This window comes from Mytilus galloprovincialis, chromosome 13 (assembly GCF_965363235.1).
Source record: "Mytilus galloprovincialis chromosome 13, xbMytGall1.hap1.1, whole genome shotgun sequence".
NCBI lineage: Eukaryota > Metazoa > Mollusca > Bivalvia > Mytilida > Mytilidae > Mytilus > Mytilus galloprovincialis.
Genome location: NC_134850.1, coordinates 71,621,203 through 71,647,148, shown reverse-complemented (window position 1 = coordinate 71,647,148; position 25,946 = coordinate 71,621,203). Strand labels below are relative to the sequence as shown.

The 25,946-nt window shown below is 31.5% G+C and overlaps 1 protein-coding gene and 1 long non-coding RNA gene across 13 annotated transcripts in view; one reads left to right on the top strand and one right to left on the bottom strand.

The window, feature by feature from the left end:
* Nucleotides 1-25,946, top strand: part of LOC143056552 (rap1 GTPase-activating protein 1-like) — a 174,056-nt gene that overhangs the window by 124,081 nt on the left and 24,029 nt on the right. Inside the window, exon 1 of one of the 12 annotated variants that reach the window (XM_076229653.1) lies at nucleotides 12,574-13,407. The exons of 10 other annotated variants lie outside the window; for them this stretch is intronic. In XM_076229653.1, coding sequence (XP_076085768.1) covers nucleotides 13,325-13,407 — 83 coding nt within the window. In that variant the 5' untranslated portion in view covers nucleotides 12,574-13,324. Of the gene's footprint in view, nucleotides 1-12,573; nucleotides 13,408-22,515; nucleotides 22,844-25,946 lie in introns of those variants that run through there. One more of the 12 variants, XM_076229652.1, reaches the window with a different exon arrangement.
* Nucleotides 22,932-23,967, bottom strand: LOC143056554 (uncharacterized). The gene is made up of 2 exons (XR_012972398.1): nucleotides 23,529-23,967; nucleotides 22,932-23,003 (listed from the first exon to the last, which is right to left on the bottom strand). It is a non-coding gene; the product is annotated as an uncharacterized LOC143056554 (long non-coding RNA).

Below are 25,946 nucleotides of genomic sequence, written 5' to 3'. Positions count from 1 at the left end.
TTCAATAGTTAATACAAGGTCATTTACCAACATTTCATCAGATTGTAGATATCTTCTCTTTTGATTTCTACATCTACATTGTCGAAATGCAAAGGATATATGGCCATCTGAGGCAAGTACTAGTTATAAGTTATTCAATATAGTCATGTATTTCTATATGACCATGATTACTAAATAACTTCTGGTTGACAATTGTGTTCTTTATCCATTTTCTAGAATTCAGAATTATTCCAGATTCTAATAATTTTATGATTATTGTTGACTTCCATATGTATTTCATGGTAAAAGAAAAAAACATTAAAAACTATAAAGGTCTAAGCAACAGATTTCAAATCTCTCTAAAAAATATCAATGGATTCGTTGTCTTCACACATAGAATATTGAATATTGTTTGTTATAAATCAATTCTACTTGACTGTGATATTGAGCTGACATTTTAACCATACTGTGAAATTTGATTAAATTGTTACATTTTAATTTGATGAGAATTATGCCAATAACTGAGAAACCTACAGAGGCATCAGTCATTATAGCTGATATCAACGCAGATAATGGAAGTTGGGGGAGGAGTGTGATTTATAGCCTAGGGAGGGGGGAATCAGATTATACAACCTTCATTCTTTTAATATTGAACTTTTGTGGTTTTAAAAGCAACATCATACAGAGATTGGTATAGGATTAAAACAATGAATATGTCGCAAGGAAAAATCAAATGTTATCAAAATTATGGCAAATGTAATAATTGGAGATCATTCCGATTAAGACAAAAAAAATAGTAAACCATTCACTGGTTCAGAATTTAAAATTAAATAGTATAACTGACTATAAAAAAAAATTAATGGAGTCTAAAACATGCTAAAATTTGGAAAATTATGAGGTTTTGTTACTTCCAATATTTTATTATTTATTCCTTTTTGGTTTTTCGTCCAGAAAATATTAAGATCATGATTTTGTTTGTCTCCGATAAGCAGTTGAGTTGAGATGACCAATGATAATCTGTTTATCGCTATTATATTTCGATATTTTTCCATCTCAAGCGAGTAGCATGATATGAAAAATTATGACAAAAAAAAAGATCAAAGGAAAATGCACAAATTAGCGATAATAGGACATACAGTTGTCAAACCCCTATGCACATCCTATTCAGTACTGAGAAGAAAATTAGGACACCAACACTCATGAAAAATGACAACCTTGACCGTTAAATGACGGGAACTATGATTCAAGAGGAAGTTTCAAGTGCAGATTATAATATTACATGTCAGAAAACACATTCCTGATCCATATTGCCTTAGGTTATAGGGCAAACGTACTTACATCTCCGAGAGTGGTGACAGATTTTACTTTCCTTCAGTTATAGGATGAAATATACATCACTCTTTGAACTTATAGCATGCACTGTCCTAGAAATTTACATCATGTTGTTTAACCAGAACTTTTCATAAGGGGAGGGGCAGCTGACTGACCTAAGGGGGACCTCCAGTCATGTTTCAGTGATTCCCTATATACTCAACTAATTTTGTCACACGAAAGTGTTGGCCTGGGACCCTCAGGGACCCCTGGATCTGCCTATGACTTGAATCTTATTGCTGACATTATAATTCAACAAGTTTATATTGAGAATGTATCCAATATCACCTTTTTTATAGAAAAGTTTTTTTTATCCATTTTCAAAATGGTTCAAATTATTTAGTTCTGTTATAAAAAGGTGTTGTGTAGAACTTGAAGGATTTTTGTAGAAAATGTCTGTTGATTTGATATAATATCCATAATTGTATTTTTTTTACTTTTAAGTAATGTTGAAACTGTTATATAATATAACATACAAAATTTGTGCTGGAATCAATAAATCTTGTAGTTTGATTGGTTGATTTCTGACTCTGAATATGATTATCATGCTCGAAAGTTTTATGACCATATATATGGCCATAAAACTTAGCTCAGTTAACTTGGATTACAAAATCTTTGCTTGAAACAACAAATCCAGTATTATGATTGGTTGATTTATGTCAGTACTAGGAGTATAATAATCGTGTAAAAATTGTTATGACTGCAAGGCCAGGTCTTAGCACAAATAATGTACTCTGAGAACTTAGTAAAGATTTATGGCTGAAATTCCATATCTTTTTTTATCTTTCACCAGGTAAATTTCGACCGAGTCTGTTACGACTGCGTCCCGATTCTACCGAATGTAATCCGACAGAGATCAGACTGTGACCAGACAGTGAACCGATGCTGACGGCAGTTATCCGTTCGAAAATTGTCGGCATAATTGGGATCAGCAGGTACTGTCGGAACGTAAACCTATCACAGTCCGCTCTATCGCATTGCAAACGGCTTTGTCTGGTCTCAGTCGTATTGTATTTTGTAATAGTCGGGACTCTGACGTGGGTATTATTGATGAATTTCGTATTAATAACGGGACTGTTCCGGAACGGTTTTGGCAAAAACGGTTCGCAATCGACAAGATCTGGATGCAATCTGGACTCAAACGGCAGAAAACCAACAATGAAAAATTTCTCAAGATCATTCCCGTTCCACAGGACAACGTCCAGAATACACAGAACATTGTTAGGATTGTGATCCGATACAGCAGAATCTGTCACGACATAGGCACGATTGTAATCCGACTAGACTAAATTGGCTGAGTTTCCCCGAATGTTACGGGACGCACCTAGCTGTCAGGGTGCTTCGCCGAACTATTCGGACCCTTCCCGACCAGTAGGAATCTGTTACGAACTTAAACGACTGCGTTCAGACAATGATAGGACATTCCAGATAATTGAGGATAGTAATCCGACTTTTTCACTTTTCGTTTCGTATCGCTGTCTGATCTCAAACGGGAGCAATAATCGGCAATGTGTGAACCCCGCATAAAGTGTGATTTAATATACAAAAAAAAACGGTGAATTAGGTTCCTGTTTAACCTTAATAAGCAGAGTAAATTAATGTGATAAGTTTGTGTCTTGTAGAACATCTGGGTCATATAAGTTAACATATTAGGAAAATTAGGATCACAAATAGTACTTTGTCATTTGTCCAACAATCAATCAAAGAGGGCAATCACTGTTCTATCTATACCTATTTGATAATCATAGGTTATAATACCATTTAGAGTGCAAAGCTGTCAATTACCTCGATCATTTACATGAAAAAGTCACAAGAAAATTGCAATAAAGTTTAAACACCAAGAAATTTTAACTTTTTATTTGTAACAAATGAAAATGACCATGATATCTTTGAGTAAAGAATCTTGTTTTTTTGCAACTACAAATTTTTATAGTGGATAAAATTTTAAAAAAATGGTTGTTTTAATAACTGAAAAATGTGACAGGATCATAATCGCAAAAAAGTTTAATTTTGAAATTTTTGTTTTGAATTAAACAGGATTTTTCTCATTATCACAAAAATTAAAATAGCATTTAAGTCTAAAATGACAAAATCGTAACAATAAATGCTCCCCGTAATTTCTGAATTTACAGTATAGATATGTATTTAACATCAAATTCACCACAACATTTTATGACCTAGATCTGCGACCTTGTCAATGTCATTCCAGCTTCTATCTCATTATCAATATTATTCCTTTACAGATGATAAGAGCCCTGAAGCTTGATTTCTTATTTGCATGTATCTCTTGCTGAATAACACTAATGGTAGCCATTAAACATGGAGCATTACATGTTTGGTGTTGCATGTGTCTTTGTTTATGGTCTCTATTGATTTGTTGAGAGCAGAATTTTGCAGAATTACGGAACAATTTGTCAAGTTGATTGATGGAAGACGGTTCTCAGCTTGGATGCAAATTGCAATCAGTGAATCGTTCATTTAAAGAAATTCAATTTTCTTCAAGTTTAAATTAAATTATAACTGTAGAATTTGTGATGTTAGTTAAGTTGCGTGTTTAACTCTGAAATGGATGATATAACTCAGATGTCTGACTATAGAGAAATCACTCATATATTTTCCACCAAAATTTTAGATAGACTAAAACACTCATATTTTCCTAGTTTTCTACTTTTTATAAGAAATTTATTATTGGGTTATAGATTCTTTGAGATGTATGTACATAGACAATATTTTGACTATTCACTAATCTCCTAATGACACTATTTATGATGCATTTATAAGTCAGTAATATACTAAATGTCTGTCCTAAGTCAGGAGCATCAGGGGTTGTTGCTTGTTTCTGTATATCAATACTTAAGTTTTCTTTTGTTGACTTGCACACATTCTTCAGGCCAGTTAGTTTTCTCATTTGAATTGTTTAACATTTGTCATTTCTGGCCCTTTTATAGCTGACTAAATATGGAGTATGGATTTTGCTTATTGATGAAGGCTCACGGTAAGGTGACCTACAGATGTTAACTAATCTATGTCGTAGGGTATTTTAATGTGGAGAGAATGTCACATTGGCATCCATACAACATCTTCTTATTTTATATCCTAGTAATTTTATTGAATAATTTTTGTTTAATATAGAGGTATTGTAAATTGTTGTTTTCCTGGTCATCATAACCTTCAATGATGAACAAATAATAACAAGCTTGATGAGTATAGAAAGTCATTTACAGAAGTGATTAACGACAAACCATACTTCACCGCTGTAATTATATAGCCAAGGTTTGACAAAATACTAAATTGGTTGTCTTAATTGAATATTGGAAATGTTTCTGTGTGCAGAGATATTGCTAAACCTTCTGTCGTCTTTCAATAAAGATTTTGAACAAATTCATTAGTAACTGTAAGTTAGTTTCAAACTCATAATTAATAGATTGATAAGATGTAAATATTTAGAAGTACATTATTTGATACCAAGATTGTAATAAGTAGTCATGTTCAGATTATTAGAAGATTGATAATTGAAATTTATTAATTAGGTATCGAAAATTTTTCACTCAATGATTATAAATTTAAAAATCAATATATAAACACTAAGCTAAAAGAAAAAAGAATAGTAAAAAAAGAAAATGTAACTACATTGCCCTTGGTGTGTGTTAAGTCAAAATATTATGTGATGCTAACAAGGATATTACCCATCTTTGTATGTAGCTTGAAATATTGTTTGATACTAACAAGGATATTGCCCTTTGTGTATGAAGCTTAGAAGAACTATGTGATAATACAAGAAATCTTGCCCGTCTCTGTGTGTAAAAGGGAGTATTGTACTAGGATATTATCAAGGAAAATATTGCCCACTGAGTTATAACTTTGTGATGCAATCTATGAAACTTCATTTTATTTTAAGATGAAGATAATAAGTTCCCTTGTCCTTAGATTTAATGGCTGTAATTCGTATGCTGTTGATGTAATAATTAATTATTGAGTGTGTGGAAATTTTAGAATTTGCTTGTAGCTGTAGGAGTGCTGCATAATTCTGTTTATTTGGTTTGATTAAAGATATTTAAGATTAACTATATTGTGTATTCTTCCCTGGGTTACACAAGGAAAATTGTATTCAGGTGATTTTCAATAAATGTATTTCAAGTCTTAAAAAAAAAAAAAAGATTAACTATATAAGACTGTCAATAGATGTGATCAGACTCAATAAATGTTCATCATGTAAATTAGTTACACAGGGAAAATAAGCATAATAAAAGAGAAACAACAGATATGTCATCTGTGAAAAGGAAATTCCATAACAGTCAACCGTGATCATGTCGGTAAAGGTATATGATTAGAATCTACTACCGAAAAATTATCTTGGTATAATTAGTCATCTTATTTATGAACTTAAAGCTATTGTACTTTAAGTTTTGAATATGTAACTTGTTCGAATTAAAACAAGAAACCTGAAGTTTTTAGTGCTTAAAAATATAGTCTGCATAGGTTGACCGTTCGGTTGAACTTTATAACACTTCATCATATATTCACTATTAACAAGATTTGTAACTCCAGACAAGTCTTTAAGTGTCAATGTACGCCTGGCATCACATTCTAACAATTTGTAACTCCAGACAAGTCTTTAAGTGTCAATGTAAGTCTGGCATCACATTCTAACTATTTGTAACTCCAGACAAGTCTTTATTAAGTGTCAATGTAAGCCTGGCATCACATTATAATGTGATTTGTAACTCCAGACATTAGTCTTTAAGTGTCAATGTAAGCCTGGCATCACATTCTAATGTGATTTGTAACTCCAGACAAGTCTTTAAGTGTCAATGTAAGCCTGGCATCACATTCTAATGTGATTTGTAACTCCAGACAAGTCTTTAAGTGTAAATGTAAGCCTGGCATCACATTCTGACGTTTTGTAACTCCAGACAAGTCTTTAAGTGTCAATGTAAGCCTGGCATCACATTCTAACGATTTGTAACTCCAGACAAGTCTTTATTGAGTGTCAATGTAAGCCTGGCATCACATTCTAATGTGATTTGTAACTCCAGACATTAGTCTTTAAGTGTCAATGTAAGCCTGGCATCACATTCTAATGTGATTTGTAACTCCAGACAAGTCTTTAAGTGTCAATGTAAGGTTGACATCACATTCTAATGTGATTTGTAACTCCAGACAAGTCTTTAAGTGTCAATGTAAGCCTGGCATCACATTCTAACGATTTGTAACTCCAGACAAGTCTTTATTGAGTGTCAATGTAAGCCTGGCATCACATTCTAATGTGATTTGTAACTCCAGACAAGTCTTTAAGTGTCAATGTAAGCCTGGCATCACATTCTAATGTGATTTGTAACTCCAGACAAGTCTTTAAGTGTCAATGTAAGCCTGGCATCACATTCTAATGTGATTTGTAACTCCAGACAAGTCTTTAAGTGTCAATGTAAGCCTGGCATCACATTCTAATGTGATTTGTAACTCCAGACAATTCTTTAAGTGTCAATGTAAGCCTGGCATCACATTATAATGTGATTTGTAACTCTAGACAATTCTTTAAGTGTCAATGTAAGCCTGGCATCACATTCTAATGTGTTTTGTAACTCCAGACAAGTCTTTAAGTGTCAATGTAAGCCTGGCATCACATTCTAATGTGATTTGTAACTCCAGACAAGTCTTTAAGTGTCAATGTAAGCCTGGCATCACATTCTAATGTGATTTGTAACTCCAGACAAGTCTTTAAGTGTTAATGTAAGCCTGGGATCACATTCTAACGTGTTTTGTAACTCCAGACAAGTCTTTTAAGTGTCAATGTAAGCCTGGCATCACATTCTAACGTTTGGCATAAATTAAAGGTCTTCTTTTATTGAAATCTCAGTCAGTGCTGTGTCTACTACTACTTGTTCCCTGTTAAGACATCATTATTTGATTGAGATAAGGTACCAGACAGATAGACTTCATTGTGTTGATGACAATATTTAATTTGGTGAAATCTTTGTATTTGACATACTCCTGCCACCATGATATATACAGTTATTAATACTAGATAATTAAGATGGGTGCTGTTGACAGCTCCATTCCCAATCTAGTGGTTATTTTGTTAGAGTTTATCTACACTTGAGTTTAAGAGAGATTTTCCGTTAAAATATATGATGTTGAAAGTCAGCCATTTTCAACTTTATGAGGGTGATGTGACTTGTTGGAAGTTAAGTCCTATCTTATATATTTTTAAAATAATAAACGTTTCATTAGTATGATAAGAAAAAGATCTAGTAAAATTGATTTAAATTTTGAAATGCAATTTGTGAATGTGTTCATCCCTGTTTACAGTTAAACAAATGCCACATTTTCTACCACAAATAAGAAGAAATGAACTAACAAAATAATATATCAAATGGTTCAGTTTTTGAAGAGCAATCAGGTTCAGAAAAAAACAAGAGATATCCTCATCTGTATTGTATGTGAAGTTTAAAGCCAAACTTTCATACTTTTGTCATAAATTAGAAAGATTTTCTTGTAAAGATATTAAAATGTGCAGCACACATGCAGCTTTATCCATTAATTATCAATTTATGTTTTGCCTTGTAAGAGATATTCAGTAGGTGTTTTTAACTAAAGTTACAATTGAAACATCTGTACACTTTTTCAATATCAGAGTTAACACAGTTTATTCACGTTTTAAGATATGATAAACTTTATCAGAGGCGGATTTAGGGGGCGGGCAAAGGTATTCGGACCTGGGCCCCCCCTTTTCTGAAAAAATTTTGGTTGATTATATAGGGAATCACTGAAGCATGCGTCACGGGAGCAGGACCCTCTTAGGCAGTCAGTGGGCCCTGACTTATGTAAATTTCTAGATCCACCACTGTTTATTCAATTTGTGCGTATGGAATGACAGAAAACAGGGCTTTTAATGTTTTCTCTTTTAAATTGTTCCACATTTTGTCATGCCAGGGCCTGAATCTTTAGAGGCTGTTCTTAAGCATTTCAGTATTTATTTTGCTCATGGTTGAAGGCAGTAAATGATCCCATATGGTCTCAGGTGAATAGTTGTCTCATTAGCAATAAAACCATATCAGAATATTTTGTGGCTTCTTGATTCTGTCGTAAGTTATAACACATTCTTCTTTTCTTAATTCTTCCTGAATCCAGATTCTATTTGTGTGTTTTTTATACTTATTTTTTTCCTTGTTCTTTTGTTTATTGTCTCAACAAAGAACTTAGATATTGACCCATTTCATTTAAGATGTAAGGTTTATTCTGTTTGGCTAAATACTTCCTGTATAAGCTTTTTTGTTATAAGAGTAAAGTTACAGTTTTTTTATAAAAAAAAAAAAAAAAAAATCTTTGCAATCTATTGTTGAAATTTGTTATCTCATCATGTTATTTATTATGTGTTGTATTTAAAAAATTAAAGTTTTCGTCAAAAACTGTTATCATGCAGTTGACAGTATACATATAAAGGTAAAGTACAGTTTTTATTGAGAAAAGTTATAAGAAGTGTGTTCCAAATTTTTGTTGATTTCATGGGTAAAGGGGAACCAGGTACTTACTGTATGTTAAATAAAGTATGCATTTTCTTTAGGCTTGTATTGCAGACTTTGGCAAACCACATGATCATATCCAGTGGCAAACCACATGATCGTATCCGGTGGCAAACCACATGATCGTATCCAGGGGCAAACCACATGATCGTATCCGGTGGCAAACCACATGCTCGTATCCGGTGGCAAACCACATGATCGTATCGGTGGCAAACCACATGATCGTATCTGGTGGCAAACCACATGATCGTATCCGGTGGCAAACCACATGATCGTATCGGTGGCAAACCACATGATCGTATCCGGTGGCAAACCACATGATCGTATCCGGTGGCAAACCACATGATCGTATCGGTGGCAAACCACATGATCGTATCCGGTGGCAAACCACATAATGGTATCGGTGGCAAACCACATGATCGTATCCGGTGGCAAACCACATGATCGTATCCGGTGGCAAACCACATGATCGTATCCGGTGGCAAACCACATGATCGTATCCGGTGGCAAACCACATGATCGTATCCAGTGGCAAACCACATGATCATATCCAGTGACAAACCACATGATCATATCCAGGAAATAACCATTTTTCCTCTATCCATGTAAATTGGTATTAAAAAAAATCATTTGAATCTACAATAATAAAAATGTTATTAAGAAAAGGATGTCATGTATATCTCAGCTGAGAATTTAGATTCCACTAATTCTTTGTTAAAAAAAATCATAAAGTCAACTAAAGAAATATCTCTCTGTATCAACAATTATTTTTTATGTATTTTTAAAATTCTTCCTATATATCTGATTTTTTTATCAAATTTGCAAAAAAATTAATAAAAGTTACTTTTATGAATTTTAACATTATTTCATAAATATTTGACCTTTGTCTAAAAACATTTGAAGAATCATTAAGAGTTTTATTGTGTTGGATTATAGGTCTCATTTTGTTCCAATTATATGCATATAGAATCTTAACTGCAATAGAAGGTTATATAGGTTGTATAATAATTTAAGAAGTCTGTCAGAACACAGACAAGAAGATTGACCTTCAGACCTTGACCTGTCAATATCAACCTCCTCCATACACCTCAGTAAATATTCCAATTAATGAATCCTATTCATTCACACTTCCAATGGATTTTTGGTTATCTATTTTATAAGGAAACTATAAATCTGATTGACAATGTAATTAGCGTGGTAATATAAAAACATTGTAATGTTTGTCTCTTGGGGAAAACTGTAAGAAGGGAGATAACTCTATCACATTTATGTTGAATGATATAAACTTTCCATATTCATGTTATTCAGGTTTTTGAGAAAGGGAAATATTTTGTTTATTTTGTACTCAGTCTGAGTAAAAGATAAACATAGGGTTGTGAATAAGAAAAACTTTTTGTTCATAGAAATGTTCATATTTACATTAAAATAATTCTTCAAAACTTATGTCTGCAGTCCGTAACCTTCTACAGTCTAGAATCTTCACAAGACTAAAACAATGACTTAAAAACTGAAATGTAAACTAGATTATAACTTTATTTTAACAAGGTAATTTATTTAAAAAAACAAACACATATACATGTATTTTTAATGTGGTGACCCTGAAAATAGGGTGGATAACCCTATAAAAGAAGGTCACAGAGAAGGTCACTCATGTCTTGTGCATTACAGAAGGGTAACATGTTAACCTTGTGTAGTTTTTCTTCATTTTAAATATGTTAGATTGGATGTTTATGTAATGTTAATATAAGCAGGTGTAAGATTGCTACATGTTGCACTACATGAAAAAGTCAAATGATTTCTACTTCAGGGTCAAGTTTTCCTTTGATCTGATCCTTGTCATTTTGACCTAACATTACATGATTGTTGTACCTGATTCACTCCAAGTTATAATCAGTCTTTTTTATGTTTCTAAACTTTGTTATCAAACTTTAGTATTTACAATAGAATTGAAGGTTAAGCTTATCATAATCAAATAAGTAATTTATGTACAATATGTGTCCCCAAAGTAAATAAATATATCTATCTAATAATCCAAGGTCCCTTAACTCAGTGTAGATTAAAGTTTATGTACATTATGTGTATTCATTATTTATTTAAGCCATATTTGATCCTAGATAAATTACAATTTCTTATAATGGTGTTTTATTTCTTTTCTTTTTTAAATTATTTTTGGGAGAGGGGTTTGATAAAGGGGGATGGCCTGCAGTAAAAAGAAAGCAATTTATATATAAGTGGATTATGCTAGAGTGGATTTAAGAGGAAACAGTGAAGAATCTCTAAAGTATAATGTATTATCATTTTGCTGGTCTGAACAGCATGTGCCTATCATAAAACTGTGTTTGTAATTTATAAAGGACATTGATGAGAATATGAGATATGGTTTTTACCTATTATCTCATAGTAGGAAGTGAATTAATGTAAAAATGCAATTCTGGAGTTTCTGAATAAATATATATAATATATATCATCTCATACTTAATATCTTATTATCACTAGCCTTTTATACAAATATAAATATAAAAGAAACAATTATCTCTAGATCAGGATAATTATTTACCTGCAAAATACCTGTTTATAATTTAATTACCTCATCAATTTCATGGTCAATGATCCCTGAGATATTACTGATCACAAAATCAATGAACCATGACCACCAAAGTCAGATATGTTCTGTGTGATCTGTGACCTGTGTAAATATTTAACAAATCGGCAACTTGATCTATCTCCTAAAAAAAAACGTGGAATATTGATAAGTAGTATGGTGACATAAATCGTTTGAATTTTATAAACTTGAAAGATATCTTGAAGAATTTGATAGATAACAGCAAGATTTTATTAGACAATAGTTTTGTGATGGATGTAATACTGAGGATTTTAAGAATAGTAATTCATATGTGATGATTTTATACCTCAAATAATCATTAGAATTAGACGTAAAATAAATATGGAATTATTTTAAACAAAAGAGGAGTAAAATTTATTGAAATAAATTTTGCTTCTGTTCAGTAAATTTATCAGAAAGTGAAATGTCAGAAGACTTATATTGTAACTTTAAATTATCTGTGAAATCTACATAAATGTCATTGTATATATAACCCTACAATTATTCCGTCTGTTCGCAACAGGATTGGATTTCAGGCTTTTAAAGACTTGTGCACTATAGAATTCTAGCTAGCTATTGTTTACTTGAGCAATATGTAGTTTTACGAGTTTTAAATGCAAAGAAGAAACGAAAAAACGCAGATTTGATTTCATAATTGCATGATATGGTTTGAGGAATATTAGAAGATTTTAGATGTGATCTGAATTTAATTTAATATTCTTGAGAAACAAGATATTTCATATAGAACAAACAAGACTGTGTGGATGTGTTTTTAGTGCTATAGATATGGTACATGTATAACCTGAAGCTGAAGAATTTATAACCTTATATGTGGTGTAACATATGGGACATATAAAAACAATCAAAATTTAATAAATTTATTATTGCCTGTCAGCTGAATAGGAAGATAATCGCTACATTTGATGACCGTGGAAAATAGTTTTGAAATATATTGATGAAAAAAACAATCGGCCCGAAAAAAATAAATGGATACTAAGAGAAATTAGATATTATACTGTTGTAGATGTTTAAACACAAAGAGAATAGATATCTAGGTGTTCTTCTTAAAACTGTTGATGAAACTATAAAGTTTCATACATATACATAATTTAGTAAACCTAGACCAATATTGCTTATAAGGTTTCCGCCATCAAGTTTTTAGGTTACATTCTAACATTGTTTGAATAGATTGGATTACCCTGTTTTATTGTTGCATAATAACAAATGGATGTCCTCAGTGATTGAAAACATATATAGTCTGTGTCCAGTGAATAAGGTAAAGATTTCATTCTGCAGACTAATCAGATATTGGCCGTAAATGGTGTGAAGTAAAGAGATTTATCTGTATTGAATTTCTATGGAATTTATTACATTTACTGTTTAGTTAATTTGTCTATGCAGCTATCTTTCTTCAAGAAACATTGAAATCTAAGACAATTACATAAATAAGGAAGATTTGTATGTTTTAGTGGATATTAATATCAGTATCTGGTCTAGTTATTGTGTTGACAATCTAAGCAGCAATCTTTCTTTAAGAAACATTGAAATCTTAGACCATTATAAGGAAGATTTGTATGTTTAAGTGGACATTAAGTAAGATTTGTATGTTTTAGTGGACATTGATATCTAGTGGTTATTGAGAAATTGACAACAGCAGTGTGTAATTTGACTCTTTGTTTTGTTGGAGAATTTTACATGAAATCAATAGTTTTGATGGAACAGTTGTATATCCTGAAGTGTAAATAGTTTAGATGATTTAATATTGTTCCAATATTCATAAATATATATGGTACAAATTGTACAGAAAGTAACATCCGATTGTTGGATTTGTTAATCCCACGAATGTACAATGTATAACAGTATAAAAATGGGACTACCTGCTCACTTATCTTCCAAGTGTAGAAGTTTAATGAATGGAGTTAACCATAAAAGGTAAGGAATCAAACACACCTTAACTTCTCAATATGTGCAATTAGGATATGATGTATATTAAACCATTAAAGATAATAAGTCAAACACACCTTAACTTCTCAATATGTGCTATTAGGATATGATGTATATTAAACCATTAAAGATAATAAGTCAAACACACCTTAACTTCTCAATATGTGCTATTAGGATATGATGTAAATTAAACCATTAAAGATAATAAGTCAAACACACCTTAAATATTAAATGAAATCATGCATACCCATGTCATAATATATGCAATTATGGCATAATGTAAATTAAACTATTAAAGGAAACAAGTCAAACACACCTTAAATATTAAATGTAATTACACAGTAACACTTGTCACAATATGTGCAATTATGACATGATGTAAATTTAAACATAAAAGTTAAGAAATCAAACACACTTAAATGTTGCTTTGGTTTTTATGCATTGTCAAATGGTTGTCTCATTGCATTTTCCCTGCTTCGATCAACTTTATTATATTCACATCTATAGACCCTGCAAGGTCACGTAACATGTAATTAAAACTATTTAAAGGTGAAAGAACTCAAACGCACCATTTATATGGAGTGGTTGAACATGAGAGAGCAATACCCTTCGTGCTCACCTATATGGAGTGGTTGAACATGAGAGAGCAATACCCTTCCTGCTCACCTATATGGAGTGGTTGAACACGAGAGAGCAATACCCTTCCTGCTCACCTATATAGAGTGGTTGAACATGAGAGAGCAATACCTTTCCTGCTCACCTATATGGAGTGGTTGAACATGAGAAAGTAATACCCTTCCTGCTCACCTATATAGAGCTGTGGTTGAACATGAGAGAGCAATACCCTTCCTGCTCACCTATATGGAGTGGTTGAACATGAGAGAGCAATACCCTTCCTGCTCACCTATATTGAGTGGTTGAACATGAGAGAGCAATACCCTTCGTGCTCACCTATATGGAGTGGTTAAACATGAGAGAGCAATACCCTTCCTGCTCACCTATATAGAGTGGTTGAACATGAGAGAGCAATACCCTTTCTGCTCACCTATATGGAGTGGTTGAACATGAGAGAGCAATACCCTTTCTGCTCACCTATATGGAGTGGTTGAACATGAGAGAGCAATACCCTTCCTGCTCACCTATATTGAGTGGTTGAACATGAGAGAGCAATATCCTTCCTGCTCACCTATATGGAGTGGTTGAACATGAGAGAGCAATACCCTTCCTGCTCACCTATATGGAGGGGTTGAACATGAGAGAGCAATATCCTTCCTGCTCACCTATATGGAGTGGTTGAACATGAGAGAGCAATACCCTTCCTGCTCACCAATATGGAGTGGTTGAACATGAGAGAGCAATACCCTTCCTGCTCACCAATATGCAATGAAATATTTACAATTGGATGGTTTGTTGGTAAAGGAGTTACAGTGGCTGATCCAGGGGGCTGGGGGGAGAGGGGATTTCTGGAGAGTTGGAATTTCACCCGTTTTTGACAATCAATGCTTTTAAATGTGGACATATGGTTGGAACCCTTGCTTTTAAAATTTGCTGGATATAAGATTTCATTGTGATTTAATTTCAAGGTTTCCACTCAGTAAATGCTTTTCTATAGTTGTAAATAAAGTTAGTGAAAAATAATCTAGTTTAGGCTATTCAATATTTTTAGTCAACTACTCATATGATTTAGGTGTGAATTTTATCGTTGTCACCAAGTTATCATATTTAGAGTGAAAATTTACATGGAGCCAAGCGTCCTATAAGAACAAATAAAGAATTTGAATAAGTTGAAACAGTTCAGTCAAAGATGCAGAATCTAGGTTTAAAGATTATCTGACAAGGGTAATTAAATTTGGTCCTACTTTGTAACATAAAAAATCATTTTAAGTATAAATACCAAAAATATCAAAATTGTTTCTGAGACCCCACAGTTTGTGAATTTTAACCCCTGCTAGGTTTTATATGATACTTTGAATGGGATAATTATTTTAAAGACAGGTAATAAGAGGTTTAAACTTTGTTTTACATTATTTGTTTATTTGCCTTGTGGTTTCATTGGTAAAGTTTATCCTCATTTGTGGTCAGTTAATAAATGCAAATATTAGGAAAAGAGAAATTTTTTTCTTTATTACTATTTATTTTCTTGTTCAAAGATATAATTGTCTTTGAGGGGTTCAGAGAAACTTGACTCCCCCAAACTTTGGTTCTGAATAACTAAATTCCGTTCAATGTGTTTGCAAGATTAACTCTACAATATGTTTATTAATACATAATATGTAAATTGATATATAATATGTAAATTAGTATATGATATGTAAATTGAACTAAATTAATTTTGGGATGTGTTACTTGATCATCAGCATTTAAACAGTATAAACAATTTGGTCCAGTTATCAATTAACAAAAATATACTGTAATTATGTTAAACATGGGAGCATTTTTATTCTGTGAGTCCAACCGCATGTATTCATAGTATCTGGGACAGGAAACGAACATAACTAGGGGGTGTATTAGTGATATAAGTAATTGTTTATATGTACTTGTATGTACATGCCTAAGCTTTTGAAGTTTTGCTTTATTCCATTTCAATGGAGATCTGGCTTGGAGATTAACTTGATTCTGTTTCAATGGTCATTTATGTTGGAGATTCCACTGCTCATTTCAAGATAATTATTGTCAGAGGTCTAGACGGATCCGGTATTTATATAAAAGGGAGGCGACTCGTTGTCATGTCACGATCTTCAGTTAATTTAAAACTTTAAAGAGATATTGTTTTAACTATATGTTTTATCTCAGTTCTACATGAGCTTGAAGAGGAACACCCCTTAGTAATAAACAAATCAGTCTTGAGGAAATTCCTGTAAGAAATGAGCTTGTTTCTTCTGATTAAAGTTAGATCTACTGCTGGCTTTCATCCTTTGTCTCTGCTCCCTGACAGCAACCAAGCATGAAAAAGGGAGGGAGTGTCAGAAGAGATCAAAGTTCAATTCTATTCAAAATTTTATATTTTCCTGATATCGAAATTTTTGGAAAAAAATGAATTTGGCAAAAACCTATTAAAAATTTAAATCGTAAGAAGTAATAAAGATTATTTAGTTCTGAGTGACAAATAGATTTGAATTTTAAAACGGATGTAATGAGTTGTGAATTTCATCCCCTGCAAGGAAATATATACATGTACATTTAATGTTTTTTGTTTTAATTTGTTCTGTCAGTGCCTTTTATTTATAGTTGACGACTTAATATAAGATTTGGTTTGCCTTGAGGGGATCGAAAGAGAAATTTGACTCCCCATAAACTTTGGTTCGCTACAATTAATATTTTCATTCCTTCACATCTGATAATTACCTGGTCCAGGTAAATGGTACATGTTGTAAATTAATCTTGTGATGAACTACATCTATTTCATCATTCAAATTATATGAGCATTTTGTATAACGATTTCTGAAAAAAAAGGTGTAAAAACGTAAACGTAGTTTCCTTTTAAAGATATTCAAAAAGTCAAATATATAATACATTTGTTGTCATTGATTAATGTGAAGGTAAAGAATAGTTCTTAAAACAATTGTAAACTTATAAATATGTCACAAATTTGTCACTCGGATGTCCTGTTTAAATTATAGTGGTCACCCAGGACTTGTTAATCGTGAAACACCTAAATACCACAAAGTCACATGGAAATAACACCATCATTGTGTTTTAGGCTGAAAGATGTTTTATAATGGGAACTTTACTATCTTTTTCTTGTATTTTTCCATTGGCTTATAAAATCCAGTATCTATCAATATTGTGGTTTTTAATCAGACCAGAATTGATTATGTTCCCCTCTGTATCATTACTGTTACACAGAAGTTTTAGTTTTATAATTTGAATGTATAATATTACTGTGGGAACTAATTTGTGTGGTTTTAGTCAAAATCTACATTCAAGCCCATTGAAAACTTGTACTTTGTTGAAAATTTGAGGTTAAGTAAAAAAATAAAAAAATAACCAACAAAAATAATTATTATTTCCAGGGTGATATCATTATGTAAGACAATTACATAATTCATCATACAGGATCCATATTTTATTTACTATGATTCACACATTATGACATCATGCTACATACACAAGCCTATCACAATTTGGGCTGACCCATAAGTCACTGCCCAGGCATGGACTTCTCTTTCAGAAGTAGCATACTTTATTTTAACACTTCAACTTATAGTCATTTCTATTGCAAACATTTTACTGCTAGACTTAAAACTTTCAAGTTTTGCCATAGATAATAATAGCACCAAGAACAAAAAAATATCTATCAGAGATACAAATCATGTAAAGCATAATTAATGCAACAAACTTATCCAGCAGCCACATTCTTTATGTGCTTGTCTCATTCTCAGAGCCAAACATAATCTGGTCTCTGGTGTATCGAGTCATACAACATCCCCTTATTTTTATGCCCCACTTAGGGGCAATATGTTTTTTGTGTGTGCGTCCATTTGTTTGTCCCTTTGCATCTGTTTGTTCATCTGTTTGTCTGTCTCACTTCAGTTTTTGGTCAAGGTAGTGTTGACCCCAATTTCACTGAACACAGAAAATGATAGTGCAAGTGAGATATCGGTGTACTATGGATCAACACATTCTTGTTATAACTTTCCCTCCCAGTAATACAGACGTTCAGGAATTCATAAAATGCATGTTTGACAGTATTGTACAAGTACTTTGCATACCAAATTTAGAAAATCAGTGAATATAATGGAAGTATTATGAGCTCAATGTAGATTGTATACTTAGGAAACGTTTAAAATATTTATCATATTTGTGAATGGCATAATGCTTACGTTTATCAATGGAGGGTTGTAATGTCCCGAGATTAAATTGTGGGAAAATATAATTTTATCTTTTGAAACAGAAAGTGAAATAAAGTTTTTATGAGCATGTTAAATACTCTTGATATGTTGTATATAATTGAAATCTTTCTGAATGAAGTATAATAGATGGGTGTATAGGATATTTTCACCCTTATCCGTGACATTTCAACTCAGAATTTCTGGATTCTGTGTGGGTTGAGTATGATTTGTGACATTTGAAAATGATGTTTCTAGGTATATTATGTTGTTCTTTTACAAAGATGTAAATAAGAACCTTTAAAGAAATATTGTTTCTTTGGCTGTAACTTTTGCTTTTGAATGTCCGATAGAAATATAAAATTGGAAGACCCTTTTTCCAGGTTTTAAATGATTTGGTTCTATTTAGCAAGTGCTACATGTATTTTTTGAACATTTAAATGTGTGGTTTTAATGATATCTATACCCACAATATCTGTGACTATTATAAATACTAGTGTCTTACAAATGAAAATGAGGCTGATGTAAAACATCTGATAAATCTAAATATTTTTTTGGTTTTAAGTTTTAATTTCACAAGATTATCATGTTAATAGCACGATAGTCATATATAAACAACATGAGTAAATGTCCTACATATACATGTATCATGTCGTCTTAAAAACCAAGTTGTATCCTGAGAATGGGGATTACAATTAATAAGTGGAATGTCATAGATTGTCACGTATATATATAAATCGTGTGAACAGACGGACATTTACGATCCTTCATTGATGATTATGTATATTTATATGGTAATCGGACAAATCATAGGATAATTATATAAACAATATAAATCTGATATATAATTGCTTCTTATTGATTCCGTATATCTGTTTATTGATATCAATCTGTAGGAAATGTTACTTAGGTTTATTATCATTCCCAAGGAATTTAGGTGTGAGAGGGAAATATCTTACTGTTCCAAGAAATCAAGATTTTATTGAAGGTTCATTGATGAAATATGTTAATCGATTGAACCTATTAACATGGTCACTGTGGTGTAGTTAAGACAGAATTAATCTCTTATTTACAAATGTGCCATTATAGTCCAAAGAGTTACCGAGCTATTTGCATGGCCTGTGCTCTGTAAGAAATGTGTACTCATAGCTTTTGAGATCTGAGTTAAAAAGTAAACATAACAGTTTGGCAGTTTTTATTCTGGCAACAACTGGCATAAAGGGGAAAAAATTGGTACCCATGAAAATAAATGAATCCACAGTCTGCAAAATGGCAGTAGTCGTGAACAAAAATACGTAAGCTTTGCATTTTAAATTTTAGTTTTCACAGTTAACACATGTTGGAAAAGAATATTAATAAGAACTGTGGACTATTTTGCAATGAATTTGAAATGTATGATTCATTTGTAGTTGTTCTTTATACAAAAAGTCTTTAAGATTTAATTAAAGCTGTTATCTATATGACAAAAGAATTTTAAATTGGTAAATTTTTTCTATAGCTGTCCTCAAGTGTCAGGAATTTAGCCTGAGAAAATATTATTATTACATATGAGTTTACCCTCTAATGTGATTATATCTTTGTATTGAAGTCATATATATTACCTTTTAAATACTTGTGTAAATAGATACTTTACTATAGAAAGTTACCTAACTTTCAAACGTATTTATTCAAAAGGACAAAATATATACACATTTATTTTTTTTCAAATTTATCAATGATTAAAAATCAAAGAAAGTTAAAGGGGATTTGTAACGTTTTATTATCTGTTTAAATAATTGTAAACTTCAAAAAAAAAAAATCTTATTTTGATAAATAAATACATATATAATGCCATTGAGATCTGTTTAATGCTTAAAACAAATCAAAATAGATTATCAGAATACTTACATAAACCTTGTGAATATGTAATAAAATATGAATCTTTAGGCTTACATTGCCCTAATGGCCATTATCTTTCCATCAAAATATTTTAATTTGTTTCAAATTTAATTTTAGTAGCTCAGGGTCTATAACCAGGATGTAAATCAGAAGTTATTGACTCTCTAATTGTAACATATGATAATAAAATTTAATTAAATTTTTCACATAGTACTATAAGTTCCAGAAACATATATTACTGGGAAACATACGATTGTAAATGACAAATGTTAATAGGTCCAGAATCAGATATTAATCCAGTAGATTTGTAATTTTTTAGCCTCTAAGGAAGAAATTAGAAACTGATTGTTATTTTTATCAGAATTTGTATAAAAGGTTACTGATGGCAGTTAATGGTTTTATAAAATCCTTAGGGTACATGTAAGATATTAAAAAAAGTGAAAAACTTTATTGAAATTACAATTTAATGGCTTTCTATCTGGATTATATTTTAATACAAGAATGTAAAACTTGTGGCAAACTGATTATATTGTATACCCAGAAAAACAATAATTTCCCAGGATCTGGGCTTTAACCAACAGTGCAAGAACCTCATGGGTTAATTAAGTCAAGGTCATTTACCCAGAAAAAACAATGAATTCTCAAGGATCTGGACTTGACCAACAGTAAAAGAACCTCATTGGTTATTCAATGTCATTTACTCAGAATCTGGGCTTTTACTGACAGTGCAAGAACCTCATAGGTTAGTCAAGGTCATTTATCCAGTAAGACCAATGAATTTTCCAGAATCTGGGCTTTACTGACAGTGCCAGAACATCATGGGGAGTCAAGGTCATTTATCCAGTAAAACCAATGAATTTTCCAGAATCTGGGCTTTACTGACAGTGCCAGAACATCATGGGGAGTCAAGGTCATTTATTCAGTAAGACAAATGAATTTCCCAGGATCTTGGCTCTATCTACAAGTAAGAACCCCATGGGTTAGTTAAGGTCATTTATCCAGTAAGACCAATGAATTTCCCAGGATCTAGGCTTTACGGACAGTGCAAGAACCTCATGGGTTAGTCAAGGGCATTTATCCAGTAAGACCAATGAATTTCCCAGGATCTGGGCTTTACTGACAGTGCCAGAATATCATGGGGATTCAAGGTTATTTATCCAGTAAGAGCAATGAATTTCCCAGGATCTGGGCTTTACTGACAGTGCCAGAATATCATGGGGATTCAAGGTTATTTATCCAGTAAGACCAATGAATTTCCCAGGATCTCACCAACATTATTGATTGAACATGACCCCCATCCAGGGTCATGGTCATTTATCCAGTAAAACCTGAATGAGTTTCCTAGGATCTCCAAGAAATTACCATTTGTACACAACCCCCATCGGGAGTCAAGGTCATTAAAGACCCCCTATAGATGTAGGATGATCTCAGGCTTGGATACTTCTTCATTGTATATTTTATGTACTTTCGTAACATAGAAGAAAAATAACCTGATTTTGGAATCATATGAAGTCTCAAGATTCCTGGCTTGTTTGACTTAAGTCAATATGCCATATATTGCACTACATATATTATATCAAATACACACAAAGTCACTTATCCTGAATCGACAGTGTATTATAGACTGTTTCTTATTCATTGTCAGTTTATTTATAAGGCTTAAATTTACATACAATAAAGGATCATGGATTGGTTTTTGAGTGTTAAAATATCATGATTTTAAATTAAATCTAAAGGAATTACTTCTTTTTTTATAACTAAAATAAATGTCCAATATGAAAATATATAATTTTAGCAAAATTCAAAATTAAAATTGTTAAACTAGGGAAAGTTATAAGATTTCTTCCCTAAGTGACAATATATACATGTAGGTCAGTTGTAAGTTATACAGAGTCAGTGTACTAAATATACCAACAATAATTACTTATTATTAACTAATGAATGCATGTGTGTAAGATAACCAGAGGCACTAGACATAAGTAACGTTTAATTCTTCATTTCTAATGATGATTTTAACTTGAGGCACGTACAAACAATTACATATATTTAAAAAGTAACAAATTAATTCTGTTATTTGTTTGTTTATAACACCTGGAAGGGACGAATAATAACACCTTTATACAGCTAGATTACGTTGTCTTATAATAATATCTTCAGGAAATAAAGGTCAAATATCGTAAAATGGCTATTGTCACTTCCTTCTGACTTAATCCACTCAAAATAGACTTTATTATTATAAGACCTAAGTCCCCATTGTTAGGCCTTGTATTAAGTCACATGAATTTATGAATGGATTGTCTGTCAACGAAGTTTTATTTGCATAAAGGTATGACTGATAGTTTAATCGTCAAATGAAAGCATACCTTATCACCGGATGTTAATAGCTGCATTCAAATAAAGAAAAAAAATTAAACGTGCATGACTAGGATTATATCTTATGTAAAAAATCAAGTGTTAAATATTTTATGATAGTAAAAAGGGATTGTGAATTAAATATTTATGAGTTTTAAAAAGATCGTCTGGAAGAGTTTACAATTTTCTTTAATTGAATGAAATTTCAAAGTAAAATTTATCTGAGTGAAAAGGATATATACCTAGTGTGCGATGAATGTTAATACGATGGAAAACAAAAGGATATTTACAAAACAAAAAAGCAGATCTAGTTTTAGATGGAAGAACTTAGTAGCATTGTTGAATACCATTAACAAAAATAAGGGGTAAGTGACAATATGCCATATATCACAACTCTTATATAGAACAACTGTAAAAGTCTAATTTTCTGCTTCATCAAATATAACTAAGTCATCTGAGTCATAGGGTTCTTTATTCATCAATTGTACATCACATGCATTCATCTTACAATTACATACACTAACCCTGGAATAACAATTAAACAATGGTAAAGATGATAAAATAAACGATACAATTCAATAGCTTAAAGTACTAGTCTATTACACTTCTATTATCATGTCAGTTCACATGTTCTTATATAGTTAAAACATCCTATATTTTAACCTTTGAACTCTTAACCGTTTCTCTTCATCGATCCGACTGAGTACGTACAAACATAATAAATTCTATACAAACGGTATACGGTTTGGAAATATCAAAATGTAAATTTACAAACAATAAACAATAACTTCATGCAAATTATCATTACAGATAATTTGAGCTTCGTATATAATGTCTTTATAATATAATATAAATGAATAATCATTTATAACCAATACAAATATAAATATTTAACTTCATGTGAATCTAGCTTGAATGTTCATAATCAGGGAAGATAATCCCAGTGTAATATTTCCAAAGTGACAATGAAATATTTGTCATAGTCAAGTTATACAGGTAAACATAAATAAAATACAAATGCAATCGATTTACACAGTTAAGTAAACTCACCAATTTGTGGAACTGAGTTTGTACAATATATAACATCAACAGCTACACTATTTAACTTCTATCATAGTGTCCTCATACAGATCAATATATCATGGATCTATGGTCAATACATAATATCATTATCTGAAATCAATAATACAATTATAAGTACAAGATTCTATTAAACAAATAAATCTTTACAAAAAGGTACTTTCAATTATAAACAAACATAATATCATCTGACTTGTTTACATTTAAATGTCTACGTCATTATTGACGATACCATACCATAACATAGGTCAAGGTCACTGTTAAAATAAATCAAACTCACCCGTACAGCGAATACACAAAAGCTCTCAAAACAACCAAATCACATAATCATCTCTCAAACTAAAATCTCACACTCACTTGGACATTGGGGAAACTTACTTTTACCTTGCATGTTAATGAAATATCATAATCAGGATTCATACTTCATACATTTACACATCGATCCAGGGTAAATGGCAGAAAATCCACTCTACCACACAACCCCCCCACTTATACTCAATGACAGAAAATTATAGACTTTCTTATTAATTTGTCAGTCCATTAATTTGTCCATTGTCACTATTTAAAACAAAACATTGATTTTGCCATGTCTACAAAAGAGTCAAGACACCTTATTTTCACCAGAGACATATAATACAACATGTATTATACATGTATGTCTCAAATTCACAAATTTTCTGAAAAAAATTGTCCAAAATAAGTTCCATGAAAATTTAATATAATCTTCTTGATTTAATATTTTATGATGATTTTTTTTTTGTGGTTTTAAATGCAGCAAACCATATCTTACAAACAGTTCTCATTTAAATTATTCAATTTTGTTATATTATATTATGTTGGGTGGGGGGGGGGGGTCTTTTATAGCTGACTGTATGGTTTGGTTTTGCTCATTGTTGAAGTGCAGTACAGTAACCTATAGTTGCTTTTATAGATTTGGCAATGCTATTTGGTCCTATTGGAAATTATACCACATCTTCATATTTTATGTGTCATTTGGTCTCTGTTGGACACCGGTAGTTGTCATCATATTTTTAAATAGAGTATAATGATTTAGTAAGCTTATTATTAGTTAACAGTTTTCTTTTCGTTTGTCCTAATTATATAATGGAAAGGTTCTGTTATTAGAGTTATCTCCCATACCTGTTACAAGAGTTATCTCCCATATGTGTATGTTGACTAGGTATATCATTGTTATGAACATGATATTTTGTCATTGATGATACCAAATTCACCATTACAAAATATTTTTAAATTCACCATTTTCCCTGAAGAGTGAAAAAAAATAATTTTCTTAATTCTTATGTCACGTTTAACAGAAGACTTGAAATCGTTTAAGCACTCTAATTATGTTCTAGATATACATGAAAAATTTTCCACGTGACATTAAACAAGCATCAATAAAACAACCAAACTTTATTAAAGCATTATGTCTTTAGAAAAATTTTATTTTCGTTGAAGGCTTTTGTGGAAAGTTTGAAGACAGTTAAACTAACTTCAAAATATAATCAAAAGTACATATTAATATTTTTTCTAAAACCTTCAAAACACACATTGTAATATATATAAAATGTCAGGCTGTTTATTTGTTACAGAGAATTATGATATATGTGGAATATACCTACAAATTTATTATGTTATTATTACGTTTTAAAATAATGTTCTCAATGATGTTTCCAAGATTTTTAACTACCTGTATACATGGTGATAAAACTATGTCAATTTTTGCACTTTTGAATATAGAAGCAAGAAAAATTGGCTGGTTTTGATAATTAGCTTGTAAACTGTGACCTTAGCTTGAGTGTTGGACCTGAATTATAGTAAGACTTATAGATTTGACCGTAACCCTGTCACATGACTGTATATTAATCAAAGTGAAACAACAGATTACATGCAACACACCTGTGGTGTCGCACTTGGAATTAATAATTAAAGAGTATAATTAATGAGTAAACTATTATAAATTTTGCATAGTATGTATATACTTTTTGTCATATTTTCGATTTTGGAAGAATACCAAAAAGTACTTATAATGTCCAACATGTAGTAGATATTTTACAATACATGTACAACCATGTGGCAGATCCAGAAATTTTCATAAGAGGGAGCCAACTGACTGCCTAAGAGGGGGGGACACTTCAGTGAATCCCTATATTATTAACCAAATTTTTCTCACAAAACTGAAAAGAGGGGGCCTGGCCCCCGGAAAAACCCTCTTAATCCACCTCTGACATTTAGATTATTATTAAGGGTCATTGTGATACCATAGCTACATTTAAAAAAAAAAGGAAAGATTTTGATTGAAGTATGTTTTTTAAATTGGTACAATACGAGATTATGAAAACTTAAATGATTTCTTGGAAAAAAGGAAAAAAATGAAAACCAGGATGA